The 23,150-nt window shown below is 39.5% G+C and overlaps 4 protein-coding genes across 4 annotated transcripts; 3 read left to right on the forward strand and 1 right to left on the reverse strand.

Moving 5' to 3' along the window:
* The first annotated feature begins 297 nt into the window (after positions 1-297).
* On the forward strand, positions 298-4,394 carry LOC108021571 (uncharacterized). The gene is made up of 4 exons (XM_017090353.4): positions 298-440; positions 506-830; positions 1,313-1,499; positions 3,940-4,394. Exons 1-4 carry the CDS (start codon positions 376-378, stop codon positions 4,191-4,193), a joined length of 831 nt encoding a protein of 276 aa, XP_016945842.1. The 5' UTR covers positions 298-375; the 3' UTR covers positions 4,194-4,394.
* Positions 4,395-4,617: 223 nt separating this feature from the next.
* Positions 4,618-5,746, reverse strand: LOC108021572 (SOSS complex subunit B homolog). The gene is made up of 2 exons (XM_017090354.4): positions 5,538-5,746; positions 4,618-5,471 (listed from the first exon to the last, which is right to left on the reverse strand). Exons 1-2 carry the CDS (start codon positions 5,667-5,669, stop codon positions 4,974-4,976), a joined length of 630 nt encoding a protein of 209 aa, XP_016945843.3. The 5' UTR covers positions 5,670-5,746; the 3' UTR covers positions 4,618-4,973.
* Positions 5,747-7,642: 1,896 nt separating this feature from the next.
* Positions 7,643-8,640, forward strand: LOC108009429 (accessory gland protein Acp29AB). The gene has a single exon (XM_017073764.4). The coding sequence runs from the start codon at positions 7,693-7,695 to the stop codon at positions 8,539-8,541; it is 849 nt and encodes a 282-aa protein (XP_016929253.3). The 5' UTR covers positions 7,643-7,692; the 3' UTR covers positions 8,542-8,640.
* A 1,274-nt stretch (positions 8,641-9,914) lies between these two features.
* Positions 9,915-21,794, forward strand: chm (lysine acetyltransferase chameau). Its single transcript, XM_017090402.4, has 8 exons — positions 9,915-10,831; positions 10,920-11,545; positions 11,611-11,768; positions 11,830-12,202; positions 15,386-15,491; positions 20,704-20,861; positions 21,031-21,126; positions 21,185-21,794. The coding sequence occupies exons 1-8, from the start codon at positions 10,000-10,002 to the stop codon at positions 21,299-21,301; spliced, it is 2,466 nt and encodes an 821-aa protein (XP_016945891.3). The 5' UTR covers positions 9,915-9,999; the 3' UTR covers positions 21,302-21,794.
* The last annotated feature ends 1,356 nt before the right edge of the window (positions 21,795-23,150 follow it).

The raw sequence follows: 23,150 nt of genomic DNA on the forward strand, positions 1-23,150 counted from the left end.
CAATCCACCAAACCAAAAGATTCGGCTATATAGATGGACGCCGTGTGTGTATTCTTCATTATATATAAATGCCTCAAATACACTCGAAGATCCATTATAGAATGTGTTTTTTTATGCGCATATGCCTCATAAATATTGTGGGAATTACTTGGCCAACGTATGGGGCCAGAGTTGCCACCACTTATTTTGGGAGAGGCAGAAGCGAAGAGAGAGCGAGATTGGATCGCGTATACTTATAGATCCCCAGCGATATATGACTGCTGAGGATAGCTGGTCATTAGTATTAAATCGGTCGAGGAACGTCCAGCACGGCGCGCGGTATCCGTTAAATACTAAATAATTCGTAAACCTCAGAATCTAAAATACATATAGAAAATGGCTGAGCAAAAGAAGGCCCCTTTGCTTAAGAAGGAGGAGGACTACGTCAAGGCCCTCGAAGGGTGAGTTTTAAAGGATCACCCGTGCAGGAGCTTCCAGGATCTAAAGAGCTTGGTTCTCTCGACAGCTTCATTAACCCAGAAACCGATCAGGTGGTCCTGCTGCTGGATTACGATGGCACTCTGGCCCCTCTCACCGAGGAGCTCTCCGTGATGCCCAAGGATACCGAGATCAACATCAAGAAACTGGCCGCCAACGAGAAAATCTTCATGTGCGTTTTCTCCGGTCGCGAACTGAGCGAGATCAAGAACCACCTCAAGTTCCCCAATGTGACCTATGCCGGCAACCACGGTCTGGAGGTCGAATATCCTTCCGGCAAGAAGTTCAAGATCGAAATGCCCGAGGAATTGCTCGAGAAGCACAACAAACTGGTCGCTGAGCTTAAGGAAAAGGTGAGATATATTTTATAATCAAAATTGTAGGGAAAGGTGATGGTTGTCATCATTAGGGTTATTTATTCTTAAAGTGAAAATATCAGAGACAAATTGCTCCACTTCAGGAAATAAAAACGACAGGAAATAAATTATATTTAAAGGCCCATTAGGAACAATATGATATCATTATTTTAAGTACTCTTTAAATATTTGAAATCCATGAAACATCAAATATGTAAGCGTACACAAGTTTATAGACCAATGAAAATAATATTTCCAAGTCTATTTGAGATGCTATTAGTTGTATATGAAAAGTTAAAAAAAATATATAAATGTTAAGCAGATTTTCAATATTGTAAAGTAAAAATATTTACCCAAGTGGACATAATCTATTGATATAATCTATTATATATAACTTATTAAAATGTTACAAATTTTAAAATATTTATATTTTACACATATTCAAACCGATTTAATAAGCTCGAATGTCTCTTCCGTAGGTCGTGTTGTCTGGTGCCTGGGTGGAGGACAAGAAGATCTCCGTGACCTATCACTACAAGGGCGTCACCGACAAGCTGAAGGCCAAGCTGATCGCAGACGCCAAGGCCTTGATCCAGGCCCATGGATTCCAGCTTATCGAGACCCCCTACGCCTTGGAGGGCAAGCCCCGCGTGAACTGGGACAAAGGTTAGTTGGACCCGATCCTCCAAAGGGGCTATTAATACACCCGTCATCGTTAAACAATTTGCCAACTGTTGCCATCCATTTGCAAACTGTCCCCATGGCATTCCTTTTAGCTTTCCGCACTTCGGCACCTGCTCGAAACAATTCGATTTTTGACTCGACGGTTCGATGATTTAATTATTGCTAAAATTTCTCTATTTTCTCTATATCCCAACGGGGACCCAACGTGGGCGTCTTTCACAAAAAAATATATTCTGGGAAAAATTTCACAAACACACACCACACCGCTCAAAATTTTACTCACAAAAATCAGACAAAATTAAAACGTCTCAAAGAAAGATATATATACAAGGCGGCGCATATAAAAAAAATGCTTCGGCAGACAAAACATCCCGCAGCCAACGCCAACTGATGTCAAAAGCGCGCCTAAAACTATATATACTGTCGCCTTATATATAGTCAGTCACTCGCCCGATTCCTTATGATAAATTAACAAATCTTTGTAATTTCTCATAGACCCAAGATTTCGCTTTCGTTTTTAAGATTGGTCATCACTTGTTTTCGCTACGAGTCACAATATTTGAGGAAAGTTTTCTGTTCCACCTGAAAAACAGACTTTTCAGTTTGGCGGGGGTGTTTGTAATTTTAGATTTTCTAAAGATGAATGAAGCCAAAATGAAGCGAAACCAATTTAATTTGATGACGTTTAGAACTAACGATGCGTAGTTTTATAGAGAAAGACCCTAAAATTTTTTAGTTTGAATAATTTATATTTCATTTTATTTCTGAAGACATACCAATCTTAGTTATTATCACATATATGGCCTAAAATTTAAATTGACCGTAATTCAAAAATGAAATGTCTCCAAAAAATCTTTAAAGTTTAAGGAAAATTTACCAATTCTGATACTTAATTATATTTTAAAAGTATAGACAAAAGTTGGATAAATCAGTGAAATAGTATAATTTTCACTAATTTGTTTGGCTACATTACATGCTACATTTTTAGTAACCAAATAATCTAATGAAATTATTTCTTTCGTATAACTGAGGCCATTGAACATTTTAATATCCAAATTCAAGTGTATCCCAATCTTTGATCTCCGTTAATCCCAGCAGATAAACTATAAATGTTTTTGCATTTCCCGAATTCTTGAAAAAATATCTATAAAAGACGTGTACCCCTTTTGAAGAGATTTATGGAAGCCACTTGTCACCCCTGTCCTCTATAAAACAGCAAATCCATTCCCATCCAAATTGTCGCTCAGGCCAATGAGCCGTGGCGACCAAATACATGGAACATATTTAAACAGATATATTAATGTATGAAATGCGTGAAAATTAAAAATTAATTATGATGGTGTACGCCTCCAAAGGCAATAAATTTATAGGGGCCAGAACAAAATTATTGCAAAAAAGTAAAAAGCCGACAGAAATTCGAAAACGTTGTTGTGATACATGTTTGTGAAAAATTAAATTCTCGACAGGCGCATACAAAAGAGAAGAATTGTTGGTGCCGTCTGAAAAATAAGAGAAAACTGCAGTATGGGGCGGAGGAGGTGGGAAGTTTGTGAATAGACTGCGTCACCAATTAAACAAAAATGTGGCGTTAAACGCTAGAAAGCTATACAATTAAAATAATAAGCGAAGGAGATTAATGTACTATTAAGTTGATGTACAAATGTAATGATTTTACTGCATACCAAAAGACCGGCTAAGTGATTCGATTTCATATATTCAAACACTCACTTACTTGGCAAACCAAATTACGAAACGAAAAAAAAACGAAAACTAGAGAAGATCCGCCCACGTAGACACCTAAAAATAATTCAGAGATGAGGAGGAAAAATTCGGTTCTGTTTCTTGGTGCTGCAAGCGATTTATATGATCTAAGATGTGTGCCGAGAAGAATTCTAGACATTTGAAAATATTGTTCTCGCTTGTTTATTGAGCGATTTTGGATGAGTTCCAGCACTGCATAGTTATTTGTATATATTCCACATGGCTTCCACAAGAAATAGAGCATTCTTCAGCCGCAGGTTGCATTTATTGCGAAACAAGCAATAATTTAAGATAAATTCCAATTGAAAAAACTATTTTCGATTCCCCTACTAATTACTCGAAGAAATTAAAATAGAAATGTAGTTAATAAAGGTAAATAATGGGCTATAATTGTTTGTTAGCATTCCCACATGATCATCTCTACATCCAATTTGTATTAATGGATTTTATAAATAGTCAGCCATTAACTGTATTACCTAATAAATTAAACAAATATCGGTTCAAAAATAAGTAAATATACGTGTGTTTTAAACGAATTCATTGTATAACTATATATATTACACTTGTAATAAATAATAAATAATAGCTCTGGAATTTGGATATAGTAATTCTATTTAAAATAAAATAAATCAAACAAACAAATTCACATTTACCTTTTCAGGTGAGGGCGCCAAGATGATCCTGGAGAAGCAGTTCGACGCCGACTGGGCCAAGAACTTGAAGATCGTCTACGTGGGTGATGATACCACCGATGAGGATGCCATCAAGGTGCTGCACGGCATCGGCAAGACCTTCCGTGTCTCCGAGCTGCCCACGCTGAAGACCTATGCCAACTACCAGATCAAGACCGTCGAGGAAGTTGGATACCTCCTGAAAGCCGTGCAGGCCTACTACGAGAAGAAGAAGAAGGCCTAAGCGCTTCCCCAGAGGATATTAAGCCTAAGCTAAATTCCACGCACACTCACATTAAACACACATCATAGTTTCACCTAGACGGGAAGGATTCGCCTAGTTGAGTTACAAAAACACAATACTTCTTGACTTGATAAGATAATCTCTCTCGAAACCTTTTTTGTGTCTTTGATTTTGCCAAATAAAACATTTTTCATAACTTAAGTTTGAGTTTGTTTATAATTTTGTAATGCAAAACATTTTAGTGGTTACAAAACATCTTCGCCAGCTGCTAAACAAGCTTCCTAGCTTATTTTTCAGTTTGTGTAAACAATTTCCATTTCTTTTACTTAACTTTTTAAAATTTCTTTTTTCTAAATACCAATTAATTTGAATTTGGAAATGTTCTTCTTTTCCTATTATAAAATTCCAATCATTTTGGTTACACTTTTTCCAAACAAATTCTTTTTTATTAATTCATATTCGCAAATAGATTTTTGTCAGCCTAAACAGTTACAGCTCTAAAGAAACCTTTTCAACAGTAATTTGGAGTGAAAAATGGTTTTCATAGTTACTTATTTGAAAACATTTGTTTATAAAAAATATTTATATCCTATTCAGCTGTGAAACAAAATAATAGCTTAAAAAATCTGTTGCACTTTATAAGTACACACGTTGTTCGTAAATTGTATAATCAAAACGGTTTGGATAACATTGTTAAGTAAATCATTAAGCTAAACATTAATACTAGGGTTTGGTTCTTGTTCGCTCAGTTCCTGATCCTAGCCCACGCGTCCAGACCATTTACCGTCGGTCTCCCTTAAGGCCACCTCGTCCTCCGCCTCCCCGGCCGCCTCGAGTGCCCGGTTTCGTTGCCGTTTGGGGAGCACTGGTGGCTGCCGGGGCAGGAGCTGTGGTCGCGGGGCCCTGGGCAGCGGGAACACCTGAGGCGGCGGCCACCACGGGCTGCGGAAGGCCAGTAGAGCCGCCCTTTGCGGGAAGACCTGCAGCACCACTTCCAGCCGGAAGTCCCGTCGGAGGAACTGTTGCCAATTGGCCACCAGGATTGGCCACCGCCTGCTGCTCCACCCGCTTCGGCTCGCTCATGTTGAGCGTCTCGTTGAAGATCATGCAGTATTCACCGATCTTGAAAACCTCGCCGTTCTTGCCGGAATACAGGGTCAACGAGTGCCTCCAGATGGAGGCGTATCCCTTGGTCAGTCTCACTATATCACCGGGGGCTATCAGCTTGCCCGGCTCGTCCCAAATCGAGACATTTATGCAGGCCGTGGGATCGCCCACCTAAAGGAATACAATTTGGATTTGAAATTATTTGAATCCATGTGGGAAATGAAAAAGTTCAACCACCTTAAAGTTCCGCACTTCGCGGTTTTCCTTCGTCACGGTGGCCACGCCCACTTCCAGGACGATAAAGATAACATTGATGTTCTTCAGGCCCGGCTTGATGTCCTTGATGGGAATGCAGTCTACGTTATACATGGCAAAGTGGTAAAACTGCTTTCAAAAGTGCAAAAAATATATTTTGTTTTGGCGTCGTCTTTTAGGGATGGGAGATAACGATACTAGTGATGTGCAGGATGAAGAAAAATAAAGATGAAATAGCCTATTCACACCGGCGTCCCATTTCGATAACGATTTTCTTGTAGCGCTGGTTTTAAAATTTCAGACACTCAAAAATTTAGTTATATGTTAAGATAACTTTACATATTAAAAAAAGGAAGAACGCTATAGTCGAGTACCTCGACTATCAGATACCCGTTACTCAGCTAAATGGAGATATGCAAGCAGCAAAGCGAGATTAAAATGCGCCACCTACCGGCGGTAGACAGATTTAAGCGTTATGGGCGTTAGAGTGGGCGTGGCAAATTTATTTTTGGATAAATCGATAGGTATTGACGACACCAATACATTTCAGTTAAAATTTTTTATGTAGCATGCAAATTGTGGGCGTCACAGGTTTTCGCGGTTTGTGGGCTCGATAGGTATTGATGAGAACAATACATTTCAGTTAAAATTTTCTATCTAGCATCAAAACTGTAGGAGTTTCAGTTTTGGGCGGTTTGTGGGCGTTAGAGTGGGCGTGGCAGTCTACTGAAACAAACTTGCGCTGCGTAAGAAGCTCAGGAATCTGTACGCCAAATCTCAATAGCCTAACTCTCATAGTTTCCGAGATCTCAGCGTTCATCCGGACAGACAGACGGACAGACGGACAGACGGACATGGCTAGATCGACTCGGCTAGTGATCCTGATCGAGAATATATATACTTTGTGGGGTCGGAAACGCTTCCTTCTGCCTGTTACATACTTTCCGACGAATCTAGTATACCCTTTTACTCTACGAGTAACGGGTATAACTACGGTTTTTGTGACTAACAGGCCAAAATGGGCAGTAGGCTTTATTCCCGTTTCTTCTTTTTAGAAACTATAAACGTATTTCAGGGGCGTAAGATTGGGGCTTTAATAGTTATAAACCTAATACACAAAACTCCTTAACACAAAATTTGTTTTGAAACCCCCTTAACCCTGTGATGGCTACGCTAATGGACTACAAATAATGCTTTTTCTTTTATCTCCAGCATTTAATTTTGTTGGTATTACATTTTTTAATTTATTACCAGATAACAAGTGACGACGTATTTGACTGGAGCGCCAAAGCAATGGGGACTTTAACGAGATCATGACTCACATAAGAAGATATCTAATAATTTGTACCGCAATAATAAATTTATGGAATAGGGTTATTGACTGCCAATATCGACCTTTAATTAAGAGTATTTACTTCAATAACCACTGTGGAACCAGCTACCAATAGATTCGAAAAATATAACGCAAATTTAAAAAAACTCATTCAATAATACATAAGGAAACAAAGCGACCTTAACTCTAACTATACCCCAAGTAGAAATACTAATAAATAACTTTTAAATTCTGTTATTAAAATAGCTTGTCCTGTGTGACTAGTGCAATAAATTATAATTTTTAATATTGTTATTAAAAATAATTATAAAAAATAAGAACAAACAATGTACTGTAAACTAATTTATGTATATGAAGATTTTATGAGTGTGGGAACACAATTTAAAGAAACCAGGTTTATTTATTTTGAAAAAAGGTGAAAATTAAACCATTTCGACCACAACTTTTTATGGTGTAAAAATAATCTAATTTATACATCTCTTGATTTTGTTTTTTTTAATTTGAAGAAATTTTGTTTCTTAAAAAAGTTTTGCGCAGTGTTAGAGATATTTAATGCTGATTATTATATAATCGTTTTAAATTTTTTAAATTAAATTAGGTCAACAAAGTTAGGAATGATTGTTATACGATATTGACTAAGCTCTTTAACTAATAACAACCAAATGTGTCATATCAAATTTCTTGGGAAAAAACAAATAGGAAGATCAAATATGCTTATCAACCAAATTGCAGGGTCTTTAAAAAGCAGCAAATAAATTCGGGAATCAGTGCTTTATCAAGTTTCAATCTCGGCGGTTCTTCACAATGTTCAGATCCACGACAATATTTTTGTGTGCCTTTTTTGTACTGGATCTTAAAGGATCCTTGACAGGGGCCCAGGAGGGTAGGCGCTACGTATGTTTATTATCAGACCCGGCGAACCAGTGCAGTGAGTACTGCGTTTCCGCTCTGCAACCAGTGATCGATCATCTCAAAAAGGAGCAGCAGGATTGGAGTACCTGCAAAGTGAGGTCCAATGAGACTCTGGCGAAACTAGATCGTGTGGAATACCAGGTGGCTGAGACTCAACTGCAAATACAAAGCCAGCTCACATCCCTTCAGGCAAATTTGACGAAGGGAATTTCACAGGATCTCGAGAAAAGACTAGACAGGATTGAAGGCAATCAGATAGCCATACAAAGCCAACTGAAGACTGAGCAAAAGCAGACAGAAAGCCAACTGACAGCCATTCAGAAAAAACTGTCCGAAATCGAAAGGAAACTCGTACTGCAGAGGTATCAACAGATAGGATCGCGGTATTTCTACATTGAGCACAATCTTATTGTGAACTGGAGGACCGCCGAACAGATGTGTGTTGAGATGGGCGGCCATCTTGCTGCTTTCCAAAATGATCTGGAGTACAACGCTATAGCTGGGCAATTAAAGAAGGAAAATTACTGGACGGGCATCAACGATCTGGCCAAACAGGGTGAATTCATATCTTTGGCCTCCGGCAAGAGAGCTCCCTTTTTAAGGTGGCGTAAGAACGAACCCAAGTATAACAATCCCACCCAGCACTGCGCCTATATCTACGGGCATGAGAACATAATGATAGTCTTTTCTTGCACCACTGATGTTATGCACTTCATTTGCCAAGCAGACAATGCAGTTTAGTGAAGCAAATGTAATAAGTGCTATTTTTGCCTACTTGTGACTATTGTCGCAGAGATTATATCACACCGTTAAGATCCTAATAAAGATAAACAAATGAGATTTGAACTTACTTCCTTAAAAATGATAATGGGGGATTTACAATACAGGTATACGACTATGAAGTAAGATTTAAAGCAATCTTACACAATTTGTAGTTGTGAAAGTGGACGTTATAATGTTATAGCCTAGGACGTCGCAAAAATACATATCTTTGTGCGAAATCTACGGGCATGAGAACATAGTGATAGTTCTTTCTTACACCACTGATGCTATGCACTTCAATTGCCAAGCAGACAATGCAGTTTAGTGAAACCAATATAATAAATGCTATTTTTGCCTCATTGTGACTATTGTCACAGATATTATATCACACCTCTAAATGCCTAATAAAGATAAACAAATGAGATATGGACTTACTTTCTTAAAAAAGATAATAGGGGGTTCACTATGAAGTAAGCAATCTTACACAATTTGTATCTGTGAAAGGGGACATTAAAAAGTTATATTATAGGGTGTCCCAGAAATACATATCTCTGTGCGAAAACCGTGAAATACTTGTATTGACGCACAATTACCCCGAATTTTGTTTGAAAAGATTTCTGTGATTTCGTCTATAAATTATAACATGTCAAAACATAGTTCGGATAGCAAAACAAATTGTCTGGCTGTAAACTTTTATGGCGAAGAAAATATTTACAATTTGTTTTGAAAAAGCGTGTCTGTCACAATAATAGGGTTGCTCATATCTAAGTGCTTTACTTGTTTGCTTTTCTTAAAGCCCAGATCGTAAGAACAGATGTGATTGATTCCTCTTGACAGGTATAAAGAAGATATTATAGGAACATTTAATGTATTACTGTACGATACTTTCTAATCTTTTCCAATAGCTTTGTAAATACTCGTATTGTCCCTGAAAAATAAAATGTTCCCACTTTAACCTTCTAGAGGGATTAACCTGTCAATCTTTTAATAGCTTCACTAGAACACTATCACAACTTACAAAAGAGAAAAATGGTACTAGCATACTAAGTCAGATACAAATTGTACCACAAATGAAAATTAACAACCAGTTTTTTTAAGGAGTAGGGATATTCGACTATATAACTATATTACTCGTTAACAGGGAAAAAAAAGATCGTGAAAATTTTACAATTATTGGAGATATAGGCTTTAATAAGTTTATGTTATACAAAATGCATTGCAAGAGAGAGAGTATATTATACATTCAAAATATATTTACCTTGGGCTGCTTAAGTACTGCACATCTCTAGTTCACGACTGACTGTATAACTATCGATATTTCCCGCCGATATCTGTGGCATTTCCCTCGCCACCCACCTCTGGTCACTCTAATCAAAACAATAAAAAAACAAGGGTTTTTGTGTACGAAAATCTAAAGACTTTCTGTGCGCTTAAAAAATGGCCTTGGAGTCCGGCAGCAGCAGCTCGGAGTCAGGCAGCTCCTCCACCAGTGGATCCTCCAGCGGTTCGGAGACGGGCAGCAGTTCGGACACGGATTCCAGCAGTGCGACGCCCGAGGAGAAGCCATCTACGAATTCATCCGCCAAATCTCAGACGCAAACGCAACAACAAACGAATTCCGGGAATGCACCGAGAAGAAAGCCAGCTCCTCCAGCGGCGGAAGAGAAATCCAAGGCACCTGCACCGTCCTCCAGCAAAAAGGTGGCCAATCCCCCAAAAAGCAGGCTTTCCAGCGACGACGACGAGGAGGAAGACTCTGCGCCACCAGTCAAGAAGAACGCCCGCTCCCTGGGCACTTCCACGGTTACAGCGGCAGCTGCAGCCTCGTCGGCCAAAAGGAAACCCCCTGCATCGGCCAACAAGCCTAGCAATGCGGCCAACAAAACCAGCAATGCAGCCAACAAACCCGGCAATCCTCCCCAGCGGTCGACAAACAACAACAATAACACCAACAGAAACCTGGAGAATGGCGAGGGCAAGCGACCATCGCTCTCCTCCTCGTCGAACAGCACGGATGACTCCATGAAGATCGTCAAGAACGGTCGCAAGGTTCCCCTGAAAATGGCCAGCACGGTAAGGCCCAAACAAGTCAGGGGAAAACTGCCGCCGGCCAAGAAAAACGGCGGAGGACCGGTGATCAGCAGCGACGGGAGTTCGGGATCCGAGAGTGGGTCCAACTCGGGCGACGATTCAAGCTCAGGGAGCGACTCGGAGGGCACCGACTCCAGCAACTCCTACAGCTCACAACCCGTCAAGGGGGCAACCAAAGGTAAACGGGGACCACAGGTTGTTGCCATCCATGATTTATTGTCACTGTGACTAAATGTATCTAATTATACTTATTTTCGTTCCCATAGGCAAACGGAGCGGAGCAACAAAGATCCAAAACTCTGACAGCGAGGAGGAGCGCAAAGACAAGGCCAATCCCATGAGGAAGCTCACAAGGTCGCTCAGCATGCGAAGGACCAAACAGCAGCCCAAGCAGGATACGTATTCCGAATCCGATGGAGACCTAGAAGATGACAAAATGCTGATATCCAAAAGTCCCGCCAAAAAACCAGCTCCCTCGAATTTGAATGCCACCAAAAGCAAGGTGAAACGAGAATCCATTGGAATCAGCAGTGGAGTCCTGAGCTCCATTAAGTCCCGACCCGTGTCACCTATAACGCAAACGGAGAAGAAGTGTCCCATTGAAGGGTGCGATTCATCCGGACATCTGAGTGGCAACTTGGACAAGCACTTTCTGTCGGATGCCTGTCCCATTTACCACAACATGTCCGCCTCCGAGTGCAAAGAGCGGGCTAATGAGAGAAAACTGAGAAATGAGCAGCGGCTAAAGATGCCGGTCAACATTGTTACGGCCCCGGGTAATCAGCTCACCAATCTCAAGACCCTCTCGCCCGAGCAACGCGAATATCTGGCAAAAATACGCGAATCCAGAGCTAACTTTAGGCCGGCCAATAGTAATTTTCTGGACTCCAAGGTGAGCCTATTTATTTATAGTATAGAAGAACTACTAAACAACTCATGTCATCTTTGATTCCTCAGGTGAAGCTCGAAAAAGACGTCCAGGACGAGGACCGAGAACCAAATCTGTCTGGCCTGGTGCCCGACTACGATCTGCAATTGTTCCGCGAAGCGCAAGCTCAGGCCTCCGAAAGGATCGAAGACGAACTCAAGGACTTGCCTGTGGGAAAGGGCATAAAGTAAGCGTTTTAAAAAATCAGCAGGTTTTAAATATATTTCAACACCTACTTATAACCACAGGTATATCAGCATGGGCAAATACAAGATGAAGGTATGGTACCAATCGCCGTATCCAGACGATGCCGCCCGCCTGCCCAAAATGTATATCTGCGAGTTCTGCCTGCGTTACCAAAAATCAGAGACTGGCATAAAGCGGCACGCCGAGAAATGCGTCTGGCGGCATCCGCCGGGCGATGAGATATACCGCAAGGGAAAACTGCAGGTGTGGCAAGTGGACGGGAAGCGTTACAAGCAATATTGCCAGCATCTGTGTTTGCTGGCAAAGTTCTTCCTGGATCACAAAACCCTTTACTACGATGTGGAGCCCTTCCTTTTCTACATTATGACGCTGGCCGATGTGGATGGATGCCATATAGTCGGTTATTTTAGCAAGGTAAGTGCTTAAAAGGTATTTTTTTTAGTACAATCGAAAGTTTTAAACATACAAGTTATAATATTTAATTATAATAAACATCGCGCACGTTTATTAAAAAAGGGTTTATTTCTGATAATTGAAATATTATTTTATAATTTGAATACTACGCAAATAATTGATTTCATAACATTAACTGGCTTAAGAAATCCTTAAAGAATTAATAGCTTTTCTTTATTCTCTACTCAATAATTTACATTTTTTACTAAATGATTATATTAAATGAATCTTAAATGAGATCAAATAAACGTTAATCGTTTATAAAGTGTTTATAACTATTTCAAGTTACTACATCGCATTAAAATTAAATGCTTTATAAGTGAAGTCTGTGGAGCCCTTTCCGCATTCCAGGTTTTCTTCAAAAAACTACAATCAGAGCCGGCAAAGTTCATCCTACTCAAACGATTTTGGTTCCTAATTGCTTATAATTTTAATAGTCACGCCCAGAATATCTCCGAACTTTTATGGTTATTCCCCAGCATAAAATTGAATAATACCATTTTACAGTTTTATGATTCCTTTATGTCTGGAGACGGAATAGAGATGCGAGGAATGTAGAACCGGGCATCCCAGGCTCCGAATGGCAGCCACAGCCCATGTACGATACATATGTACGGCTAACCAGACTATATGGTTGTATTCAGATCCAGACAGTGGGCCCTGCCTTGACCATGCCCACCAAAAACCAGATGATTTTTGCCTTTTTTTTCCATTTTTTTTTGTCAACGTTTTCGGGTAAATAAGCAACAGACAGAGAGAAACTGGGAGAGAAAACGAGAGAGAGTCATTTCCCCTGGCTTTAAAAAGCAGCCACGGTTTCTTGACCTCCCCCTGAAAATACGGAATATTGTACCCGGGCCCGGGAATACATTCACGGGTTTTTGGATCCCACCTCCCGCTTTTGCAGTTTTACTGCAGAATGCAGAAAGTTTTTGGGCGCTGGCAGAGACTGGGTTTGTGTTACAAATTGCGCATGTCGTTGGCTGATGCTGCAGCTGCTCCTCCTCCGGCCGCTCCCGATGCTCCTGCTGATACTGCCCCTCTTTTGAACTCCTTTGTGACCCCTCCACAATGCAGCTGGCGCAGCATCCCGAGTCAGTCAGAATTTTGGAGTTTCTACACATACTACAAGTTTGCATATATTTACTACGTTCATGCTAGGACATTCATAGATTGGTTAGGTAGTAAGCCGAAATGAGCCCTGCTTATATGTCTGTGGGTAGTTTTTTAAAATACATATTTATAGAAAGGAGAAATGTAAACCCATTTTCAAACTTAGCTTATATAAATTATCTTATTTGTAAAAAACTTTTGATTGATTACTAGAAGTTATAGGATTAAAAAATAATCATATAGTTTTATAAAACGCCTTAGCAAACTATTATTATATTAACTTATGAGGATTTTCATATTGCACAAAACAAAGTAAAGAGTCTGTCCCAATTATAAGTTATAATCTGAAATCATCCATGGGTCTATGAATAATTTTTCTTACAATATAGATCATACAAACTATTCCAAAATCACGACATTGCATTTCCAGACTAGGCTTCGCATAAACTCGAGTAGGGTCCAACCCTTCCCACCTGGCAGTGATAATTTTCGGCAACCCTTTGTCCTGCAGTTAACCTCCAACTCTCTGACTTGAAAACGGGGTCCAGACAGCAGCCAGACACCGAGGATTGGAGCAGGGAGGCCGATTGGCAGGCAGGGCACGCTGCTCCGATGCTCGGATGCTGTGGGATGTGGGCTGCGGGCTGCGGGCCGTGCGTTGGACACGATTGAGGTCGTGCACCTCTGGGCCGGGTCCGGGAATTGCTGCTTCTGCGTCTGCGCCTGCTCCACAAACAGCGGTTGCCCGGGCCCAGGAAACCGGTGGCGAGGGATCTGGTGCTGCCGGGGGATCAGATTGGGAAACAGGGACTCCTCCGCTATGTGGTTGCGTTCCCAGACATCAAGGCAGACAAAGGAAAAACGAGCAAAAAGCAGACCTCAGAAAACAAAAACCGGGCGTACTACAAATGGAAAATCAAAATGAAAAACCCGCAGAGTACATAAATGAATTTCCGAATTGTTGCCAGATTCCAGATCCCACACACAGCAATTAAAATCGGAATAAGTTTTAAAGACGTCTTTTTACGATTATCTTAAATTATTCTTGGGAATAGACTAGATCTTCTAAAAAGATCTTGTTTAAAATCATACTTTTGAATAGTAGAAAGAAGTTTTAGTAACTTGTTGTTATAAAGATAATAACTATAAAATTTTTTCTAGACATTTAACCTTATATATCAACTTCTAGTTTTGAAGTCTCCCCACAGTTTCCTTTTTAAAAACTCTTTATAGCAGTGTAAAGATTAAACCCTTATTTTCTGTCCCTAATAAACTTTTAGGATTCCTAAGTTTTTAACAATTGCTCAAGTACTTAAACCCTTTATGGGAATTTTATAAATTCTTAGAAGCGACATTTTTGCTCTGTGCGTTCTCCATGGGATTGTTTTTTTGGCAATGACCGTGAGAAGAGGAGAGGGCTTGGCATGGCTATATCCATGTACGAGTCGGTCTGGCCTGGGTATATATCCCGATCCCCCAGTTAATGGTCCTCGTCCTGTTCCTGCACCAGCTATATGCGTATGTTTATATATTTACGCACAGTTCTCTCGCTATTTTGGCCATCTCTTTCCGGCAAATGTAGCCATCTCTCTCTATCTCTCTCCGAGTGTCTCTGGTGCTGCCTGTCTATCGATTCATTTAATTTTGCTGGTCATTGAACTGCCGAAAAAAGCCAAAAGCGACAGATGAATGTTGCCATCATCTCTGCCACTTGCAAGGGGCCCCCATTTCCCCTCATCTTTTGTCTGGAAAATGTCTGTCTGATCCCCCAACTCTGGTGATTTCCCACTCTTCGAAAACCCTCCTTCCCGGAATACACCCATCTCTTCGGCTGATTTTTCCCACTCCTTTACCGTCTGCCATTGTTCTTGAATGTTTGTAATTGATTCAATTTTAATAATATGTACGCTTAACCTTTGCTTACTTTTACCGGGATTAGCGGAATTCTTAAGTGGCCGCAGGCTTATATCTGGTTTATGTATTTTTTCTGAATTATTTAATAACTTTAAACTCTTTACCTTATCTTTACAGCATATTCCTTTCCTGCAGGAGAAGAATTCGTTTTACAATGTTTCCTGTATTTTAACATTGCCGCCATATCAGAGGAAGGGTTATGGAAGACTACTTATCGACTTCAGTAAGTTACAATCATTAGAACCAAGATTTTTTAAAAATCAGAAAGCAAAAGATAGCTTTAAGTTGAGAATGCTTAGAAATTGTATAGTGTTTTTTAATGGTTTTTATAAAGTTTGTGTATTTTCGATACAGCGTTCCTTAAATATTTTTCTTATTCTTTACTTGGCATATGAAATACTAATTTTAAAACTCCCTACCAAAATTTTAAAAAACTTACAATTTTCTTTTAATTTATTTTAGATAATTCATAATATTGATAAATAATTCTGCCTACTTAAAAATTTGACTTTAAGTGATCTTTTTGGTCAGTTCACTTAAATTTTTCTTATTAAACATACAATGGCAAACAATTCTATTGTTGTTAGGGATTAATAAGATAGTTCCAATTAAAAACCTAGAAATTTGACCTTAAAATATCTTTTTGGTCAGTTTACTTAAACACTTCTTATTAAACTTACATTGGCAAACAATTCTATTGCTGTTAGGGATTAATAGGATAGTTCCTATGAAATTGATCACAAACGGTTAAGATTCCCAAGATACCCTCCTAGTTATCAAATCTCTTAAAAATGTCTTTACTAAAGCAATCAAAAGGTTCCAATTAAATTTTTCTGAGCATTTATCTGCTCAATTCTTGAAATGGAACTCCAAAGTGATCTTGAAAATCATATATGTATGTATCAATTTCATATGTTGGATAGAGTGATTGGGATTCCACTGAAATTGGGCTTAAATGAGGCTTGTTAGTGAAAAGTATATTGGCCACTAAAATTTTCTGGCTTTATTGAATCTTTGTTCCTCTTCTTTCTTTCTTCACTGAGTCATGAATGTGTGTGTGTTGTATGTGCAGGTGTGTGTGAAATATAATCATCATTGCATGAGAAAAGCCAAACATGAAAGAGTCTTCAGCTTTCCAATTGCAGTTTTCCCCCACCTCCTCTTCCTCTTCTTCTTCTTCAGGTGCAGAACATGCAATTTCTGCATCAATTAAACGTAGACACACACAGGTGTACTGCTGCATATCGCATAAGTAATTTTAAGCGGCTGCAACGAAAATTGTTTAAAATTAATCCAAGTCTACAGACAAGACAATAAAAAACCTACAGCCAACCCACAAAAAAATAGGTAGCTAAGTATAAAAATTATAAAAAAAGGAATTGCCCTGTCGACGAAGAGCGGGAGAGGGGGGAAAGACAAAGAGAGTCTTGAGTCATACATTTACATTCGCAATGGCGTCGACGTCGACAGCGACGCCGGCAGAGGCGACGGCGGTGTCTATGTAAAGTCAATACATGCAATGCCATGGGTGTGGAAAAGGGGTGAAAGGGGGCCAGGGGCGTTGGGCGGTAATGAACGAACGAAAGAGCGAGCGAAACGACATTGACCTTACACAGACACACGCGAAAGCCCACAGACACAAAACCAAGTGCCGGCCGGCAAAAAGAGTAATGGTCAAAGAGAGAGAGGGAGAGGGATACATCTGGAGAGCGAGTAAGGTGCACAGAAAATAATTGATTAATCTAATCTATCCTAAGAAAATCTAGATAATTCAAAATGTTAATAGGTTTAAAGTCAGGTTTTTGCTTTTATTGTTGACAGATTTTTATTTACTTTTTTGGGTAAGCTTTCAGCATCAAAAACAGTATTTCTGTAGTTAATATATAGTTCTAACTTTAAATTTATTTGTAATATTTGTTACTTTATAATCAGAAATGGCAAACAAAATTGGGATAACGGTTTTTTCGACTTAAGCTGCTGTTTGAAATACTAGGTTTTGAGCATTTATTTCTCTATGTTCTATAAATATCTGAACACCACAGAAAGTAACTTTCAAATAACTAACATTTTATAGCCATTACCATTTTGGTATCGGATTCGCAAATAAACAAAACCTACAAAAATCTAGTCCACGAATCGATACTGACCTACCAAAACGTTAACCAACCTTTAGACCACATGAGACCTTTTTGTTATAATTTTTAAAACTACTTTATTCATTAGTTTTGGTACATTTAAGAACCCACGTAACCCACAAAGACTGATTAATAATTGTATAATTTTATAAATAGCCTTTAATTCATTTAAAAATTATTTTGTTGTATGTATGAGCGAACGGGTCGGCGTGCAAATCATTTTCGTCATCATTAACTGAAATTGGTTATTTTGCACATGGCAGGTGGAAGGAACTCTTGCAGACAGAGACAGACAGGGGTTAACTTAACCTACCAGCCCCCCCAAAAATCAAACAATCCCAACCATGTGTGTTGGAGCGGGATGGCTGTAGAGCATTTATGTCCAGGTGTAATAAATGCAGCACGCAAAATGCAAATGAGGGGGCCAAATTTAAAGGGGCGCTCAAGGGTTGCCACCTACTGCATTAATTAATGAAACTTTCTAAAAACCCACAAACAAAATTCACCCGAGTTGCCAAAAATATACAAGACGTGCCGCGCTTAAAGTTTTTGCTTTTATCTTTTGGGAGTCCCGCATAAGCAACGTACCCACAAAAAACACACATGTACAGTCTTACTTCGGCCACCTAAACTTATCAAAACTAACGATCATAACATAAAACGTTTATATTTATTAATATATTATTATATTTTAACTTTTTCTTATTTTCGTCTACTATTTTAAAAAGTCTACTTAAGGGTACTTAAAAATATTTTTAACATGCAAATTAAGATGTTGTATCTTTAAGATATTCAAGAAGATTATTTATAAATAGAAATGACAACAGAAAAATCAGATGTTATAGCTAATACCCTGTAATATGCAACAAAATTATATTTATTTTCTTCTTATTTATTAAAATAATTTTTTGGAAACCCAGAATTGACTTCGGGAATAATACGAACTAACTCAATATCTTTACGATATACATTTTTAATATGTTCGGTTTATGGAAGTTTGACTGTAGTTGAAATTTAGCAGACACAACAACACCAGAAGAGCAACAAAAACAACAACTGTTGGCGGCAGACAACAAAGGTCAGGACAGGTCACAATGAAAGGGCGTCGTCCTCTTTGGCGGGCACAAAAGAGCGAGTAACGGTTACTCTCTCTCTCTGGTTTCTCTCGCTGCTCATTACTCACTGCTTTCCACACTCTTGTATCTGCCCAAAGAACAAGAAAAAGTACATAGAAATAATAATTAGAGCCTTGCTAATTTGAGTTAAAGTTGCAGTCGCCGTCCTCTTTTGCGCATTTAGCGTAGATTTTCGTTCTTTAACTCATTACTGTTCGTTCGCAGCGCCTGTGGGTATGCAACAACAATGTTGCTGCGTCAGCGACGAGTGTGCGCGTGCGAGCGAGAGCGCAAATGTGCGAATCAAAATGGATCGATAAAGTCGTCTCGACGTTTCCACCCACACTCCCCCTTTCGCTTGCACCAACACCGCTCTCCCGTCTCGCCACTCCTGGATTTATCGCGGCGAGAAGGAAGATGAAGGGAAGGAGCGAGACGAAGTGCGGCACAAAGAAATCAAAGTGCCACCCGAAAACGCCCTCTTGTGGCCAGAAGTCGCGACAGGAGCAGGACAAGGGGGGCTGCCCCTCGAAATGCATAAAACAGTGCGCACAGTGGGGCGGGTCCAGTGTGTTTTGGAGGTGATGAGCATACTTTTCCTAGTGATCAACTTACTATTGAAAAAGTCTAAATTAACGAGAAGCCCTGGTTATGTTAAAATAAGAATCTACACTTTTTAATTTTTTTTTTAAATAATGTAGATATTCGATCTGGGCCAGGTAAAATCTCTGCTCATTCTCTGTCGCCACATGCACAGTGTAAAACAGCGGTTGGCACACATCGATGATGTACCGATAATTGATCTAGGCAATTTAATCGCCCACCAGTAATATCATCTACCATTCCTTAAGACTAGAATAATTTAAAAGATTTTCTAAAAGAAACGTTACGATATTTACGATACTTTCTAAGACACATTATATGATTGTAAAATACAAGCAGTCTTAGCTTAACTTTTTCTAATTTACTTTTGTTCCACTGTGCTCATTCGTGCAATACGCGAAGCTTGCCTTCGCTTGTGTGCGTTCAACCCTGCGCTCGTCCAGTCAGTCAACAGGATTCTTCCCCCTGCCCTGCCCCTTTCTTCTGCTATCTTTCCCGTTCTCTCATTTTGCCTCCTCAGCTGTGTCTGCCGTCTGCCATTGAGTGAGTCCTGCTCTTCCATTTTCCGCTCCCGTTGCTCCACAGCTGGTGTCATGGGTGCAACAAGGGGGGTATTTTTAGCAACAAAAAAACGAAAAAAGGGCAGTCGTTACTCTAACCATAATGAAATGTATTCCCTGGACAAAGGCCTAGAAATTTAACTTTCAATTCCAATTCTCAAATTCGTATTTTCTCTGGTCTTTTCGTCGATTACAAAATATCCTTTTAATTTAGAATTAACGTCTTATTAAAACTAAAGTAGGGAATATATTTTCTTTTATGAACTAGAATGGAGAAGTCATCATCATACTGAAGAAGTGTTCTTGTAAAAGATCAAGTATAAAAAACTTAATTTTAGAAAGTTAAAAAAAAAAACAAATATTTTAAATAAGACGAAGTTTGTATTAAGACCATTGTATACCCCTCCTGTAATTTATCACCACTTACACCGACTACGCCCATGCCGTCCCTCCATCTTTGCACCTCTTTCCCTCTGCTCCTCCGTGCCAGCTCGTCTTCCACTAACTGTTTTTTTCCCGAGCCTGCCTCAGTGGATTTTGTGTTGTGTCCTCGCTCTCTCGTCCTCGTCAATTTACTTAGCTTGCACTCATTGTTGCTGTTTCTGCTCCCGCTCCCCCCTCCCCTGCTTCACTCGGCTCTGTGTGGTTGTTGTTATCTAGAGACGGGAATTGTTGCTGCCAGACGGCCCTAGAATCCAGAATATACTGTTTTTTTGGGGTGGGTCCTTTTGGGGTGACACTGGCGTTGGGTTGAATGTACGCCAGAACGTTGCTTAAATGTGGAACCCCCCTTTGTCCCGCCCAGATCCCCTTGAATACTTTGCGGAATCCTGTCTAGACACAACACGCACACACTTAAAAACACCCACACACACATGCAGGCGAGGCAGAGGGCGGGCCCAAAGTTGGTCACCATAAATAATACGCCGGAACTCGAGGAACTCCGCTTCGCCTCTATCTATAGCATACTTCTTGGGGTCTATTTTTAATCCGCATCCGTATCTTTTCCGCCTTACTTGCAGGCTATCTGCTGACCCGCGTGGAGGGGAAAATCGGATCGCCGGAGAAACCGTTATCCGATCTCGGCCTGATCTCGTACCGCTCGTACTGGAAGGATGTACTTTTGGACTACCTGTGCAATCGGTCGGGAAATACGATCGCCATCAAGGACGTTTCGCAGGTGAGTTCAATGTCCTTTGACCTTGGTATTACTTATAAATGTTCATCAAAATGTAAACCCCCGAAATTTGTAATTTTATAATTTTAAGGGAACAACTATTTTTGATGACAATTGATACATTCAAAATTTGCATAACCTTTTGTATTTTACATAACCTTGGGATCTGTAGGAAACGGCAATCTACTCATATGACATTGTGAGCACCCTTCAGGCCTTGGGAATGATGAAGTATTGGAAGGGCAAGCACATAGTCCTCAAGAAGCAGGTAAGTCTTGAGACCAAGTTCATAGGATTGTCCTTAACTGATATATGCTTCTTTCCAGGACGTTCTGGACGAATACGAGGAGAGGGTGAAGCGAAGAGGTACCTTCCCAAAGATCGATGACTCCTGCTTGAGATGGCAGCCTTTTATCAATATCCAGCCGAGTGCATCTCCTTAGCCACGTGGTTGGAAGCATGCCAGAGCATGTTTTGCGGACGCCGATGACGATGACGAATCCTTGGCCCCGAATTCCTGATTTCAGAGATTTTATTTTTGGGTGAAGTTCTAAGTAACCAACTCTTCAATCTTCGTCGATCTTGGTAGCCTCCTGTTATATGGTCTTCTGATCACAATGATCAGATATCATTTTATTGCATTTATCTCAGCCGATATATGCCTTAGTGTAGAACATTTATTGTAAACCTTTTTTTAAACCGCGATACATGAGTATATCAAGATTTACATCGATTAGAAGATGGTTTTTTAGAAGCTTTTGTCTAAATTTTTTAATATTCGTTGGTAGATCTTAAGCCTATAGTATTTGTACGTGTCTGTGTCTGTACTTGTTGGTAGTTAAGAATTGTAGTAATTAGTGACCTAAGTTACATAGTGAAATTCTCAAAACAAAAAATGCATAAAGATAAGAAAAATATACTCGGTTTACGATCAAAGCCTTGACTTGAGATTAAGATGAATCATGGAGAAACCAAAGACCCATGGAGGAAGAGGAAGAGAGGTGAGTCAATGGGTAGAGTGTATGTGGTGTGTGTGTGGCAGCAGCGCAAAAAGTGCACACACACCAAGAAGTTCCACATTGTCGCTTCGCCCAGAGAGACAGGTGAGAGGGGAAGGTGGGAGAGGTGGGCTAGCCAGACAGGACGCGAGGGGCGGGGGTAACGCGGTGTTGCCAAAAAGCATACACATGCACCGGGGACAGCGCTGCAGAGCGGCAGAAAGCAGCAGCCAGAGAGAGCACGGTGGAAAGAGAGCACAGTGGTCTGATATCCTTTAGCTTTAAGAATAAAGATTGGGGCTTACAGCGTAAATTTTCTAATTGTCAGGGCTTTCTAAGCTTAAATTCAAAAAGTTGAGTCAATCATTTTTGGAAATCTTGAAATTAAAGCGAATTTAATATATTTATGTACAACGTACATATCTGGTTGTAAATCTGCATCATCCATAAATTGGGGGATTTTTAAGTTAAAAATTAATAATATTAAACAACAAAGGAAATCATGTTTTGAGATGTGTAAGGCTATAGCAAATTCTTAAATTGGAAATTGTTTATATTTAACTATGTATACAATTCTTCATAATTTACGATTTGCCAAGCTATGACAAATTCTTGTTTCTAAATAAAAATACTACAACTGCTTTCTAAAATAAATTATTGCAAAATGCATTTCCATCTAACTCTGCAAAGGTTAACAAATCTTATTCCAAGAAGCTAATGATTAAAATCACAACGTATGTATGTAGAGTTAGTCAGCTTAATGATAAAGAAGTTTTGTGTGGGTTTTTGATAAGCTATTTGATGTGTAATTTATGAACTGCAAAAAAGACAAGACGACAAGACATATACATAAGATTTAAATCAAACATTTTTCATCCTTGGCCGCCGAAGTTGAAGGGAACTTTCCTTTCTTTCCGAAAACCCATTAAATAACACTCTTATAACAATTAGTTAACGTAAAAGGAATTTTAGAAAATAATATTATTAGTTTATCAGTTGTCTTCTATTTGGAAACTCTACTGATCATTTTATATATAAGCCCTAAAAAATGGACGTTGTGTTTAAACCCGCGAGTTATGTGCCAAACCCACTGTACAGAGCTTTTTGTTGCAGAATGTTTGATGGTGGTGCAGTTTTATAACAAAGGAACTTGAAATGGCTGGGAATGTACATACAGTGGATACTCGTTAAAAACCAATACCCACCATCCTGTCCACTACTTGTTATTTCTGTATGATCGCGGAAATTAATTCTTATGTATATTTCTTTATTTAAGAAGATTAATTGTGCTATT

Source organism: Drosophila suzukii, chromosome 2L (genome assembly GCF_043229965.1).
Source record: "Drosophila suzukii chromosome 2L, CBGP_Dsuzu_IsoJpt1.0, whole genome shotgun sequence".
In the NCBI taxonomy this organism is placed as follows: Eukaryota; Metazoa; Arthropoda; class Insecta; order Diptera; family Drosophilidae; genus Drosophila; species Drosophila suzukii.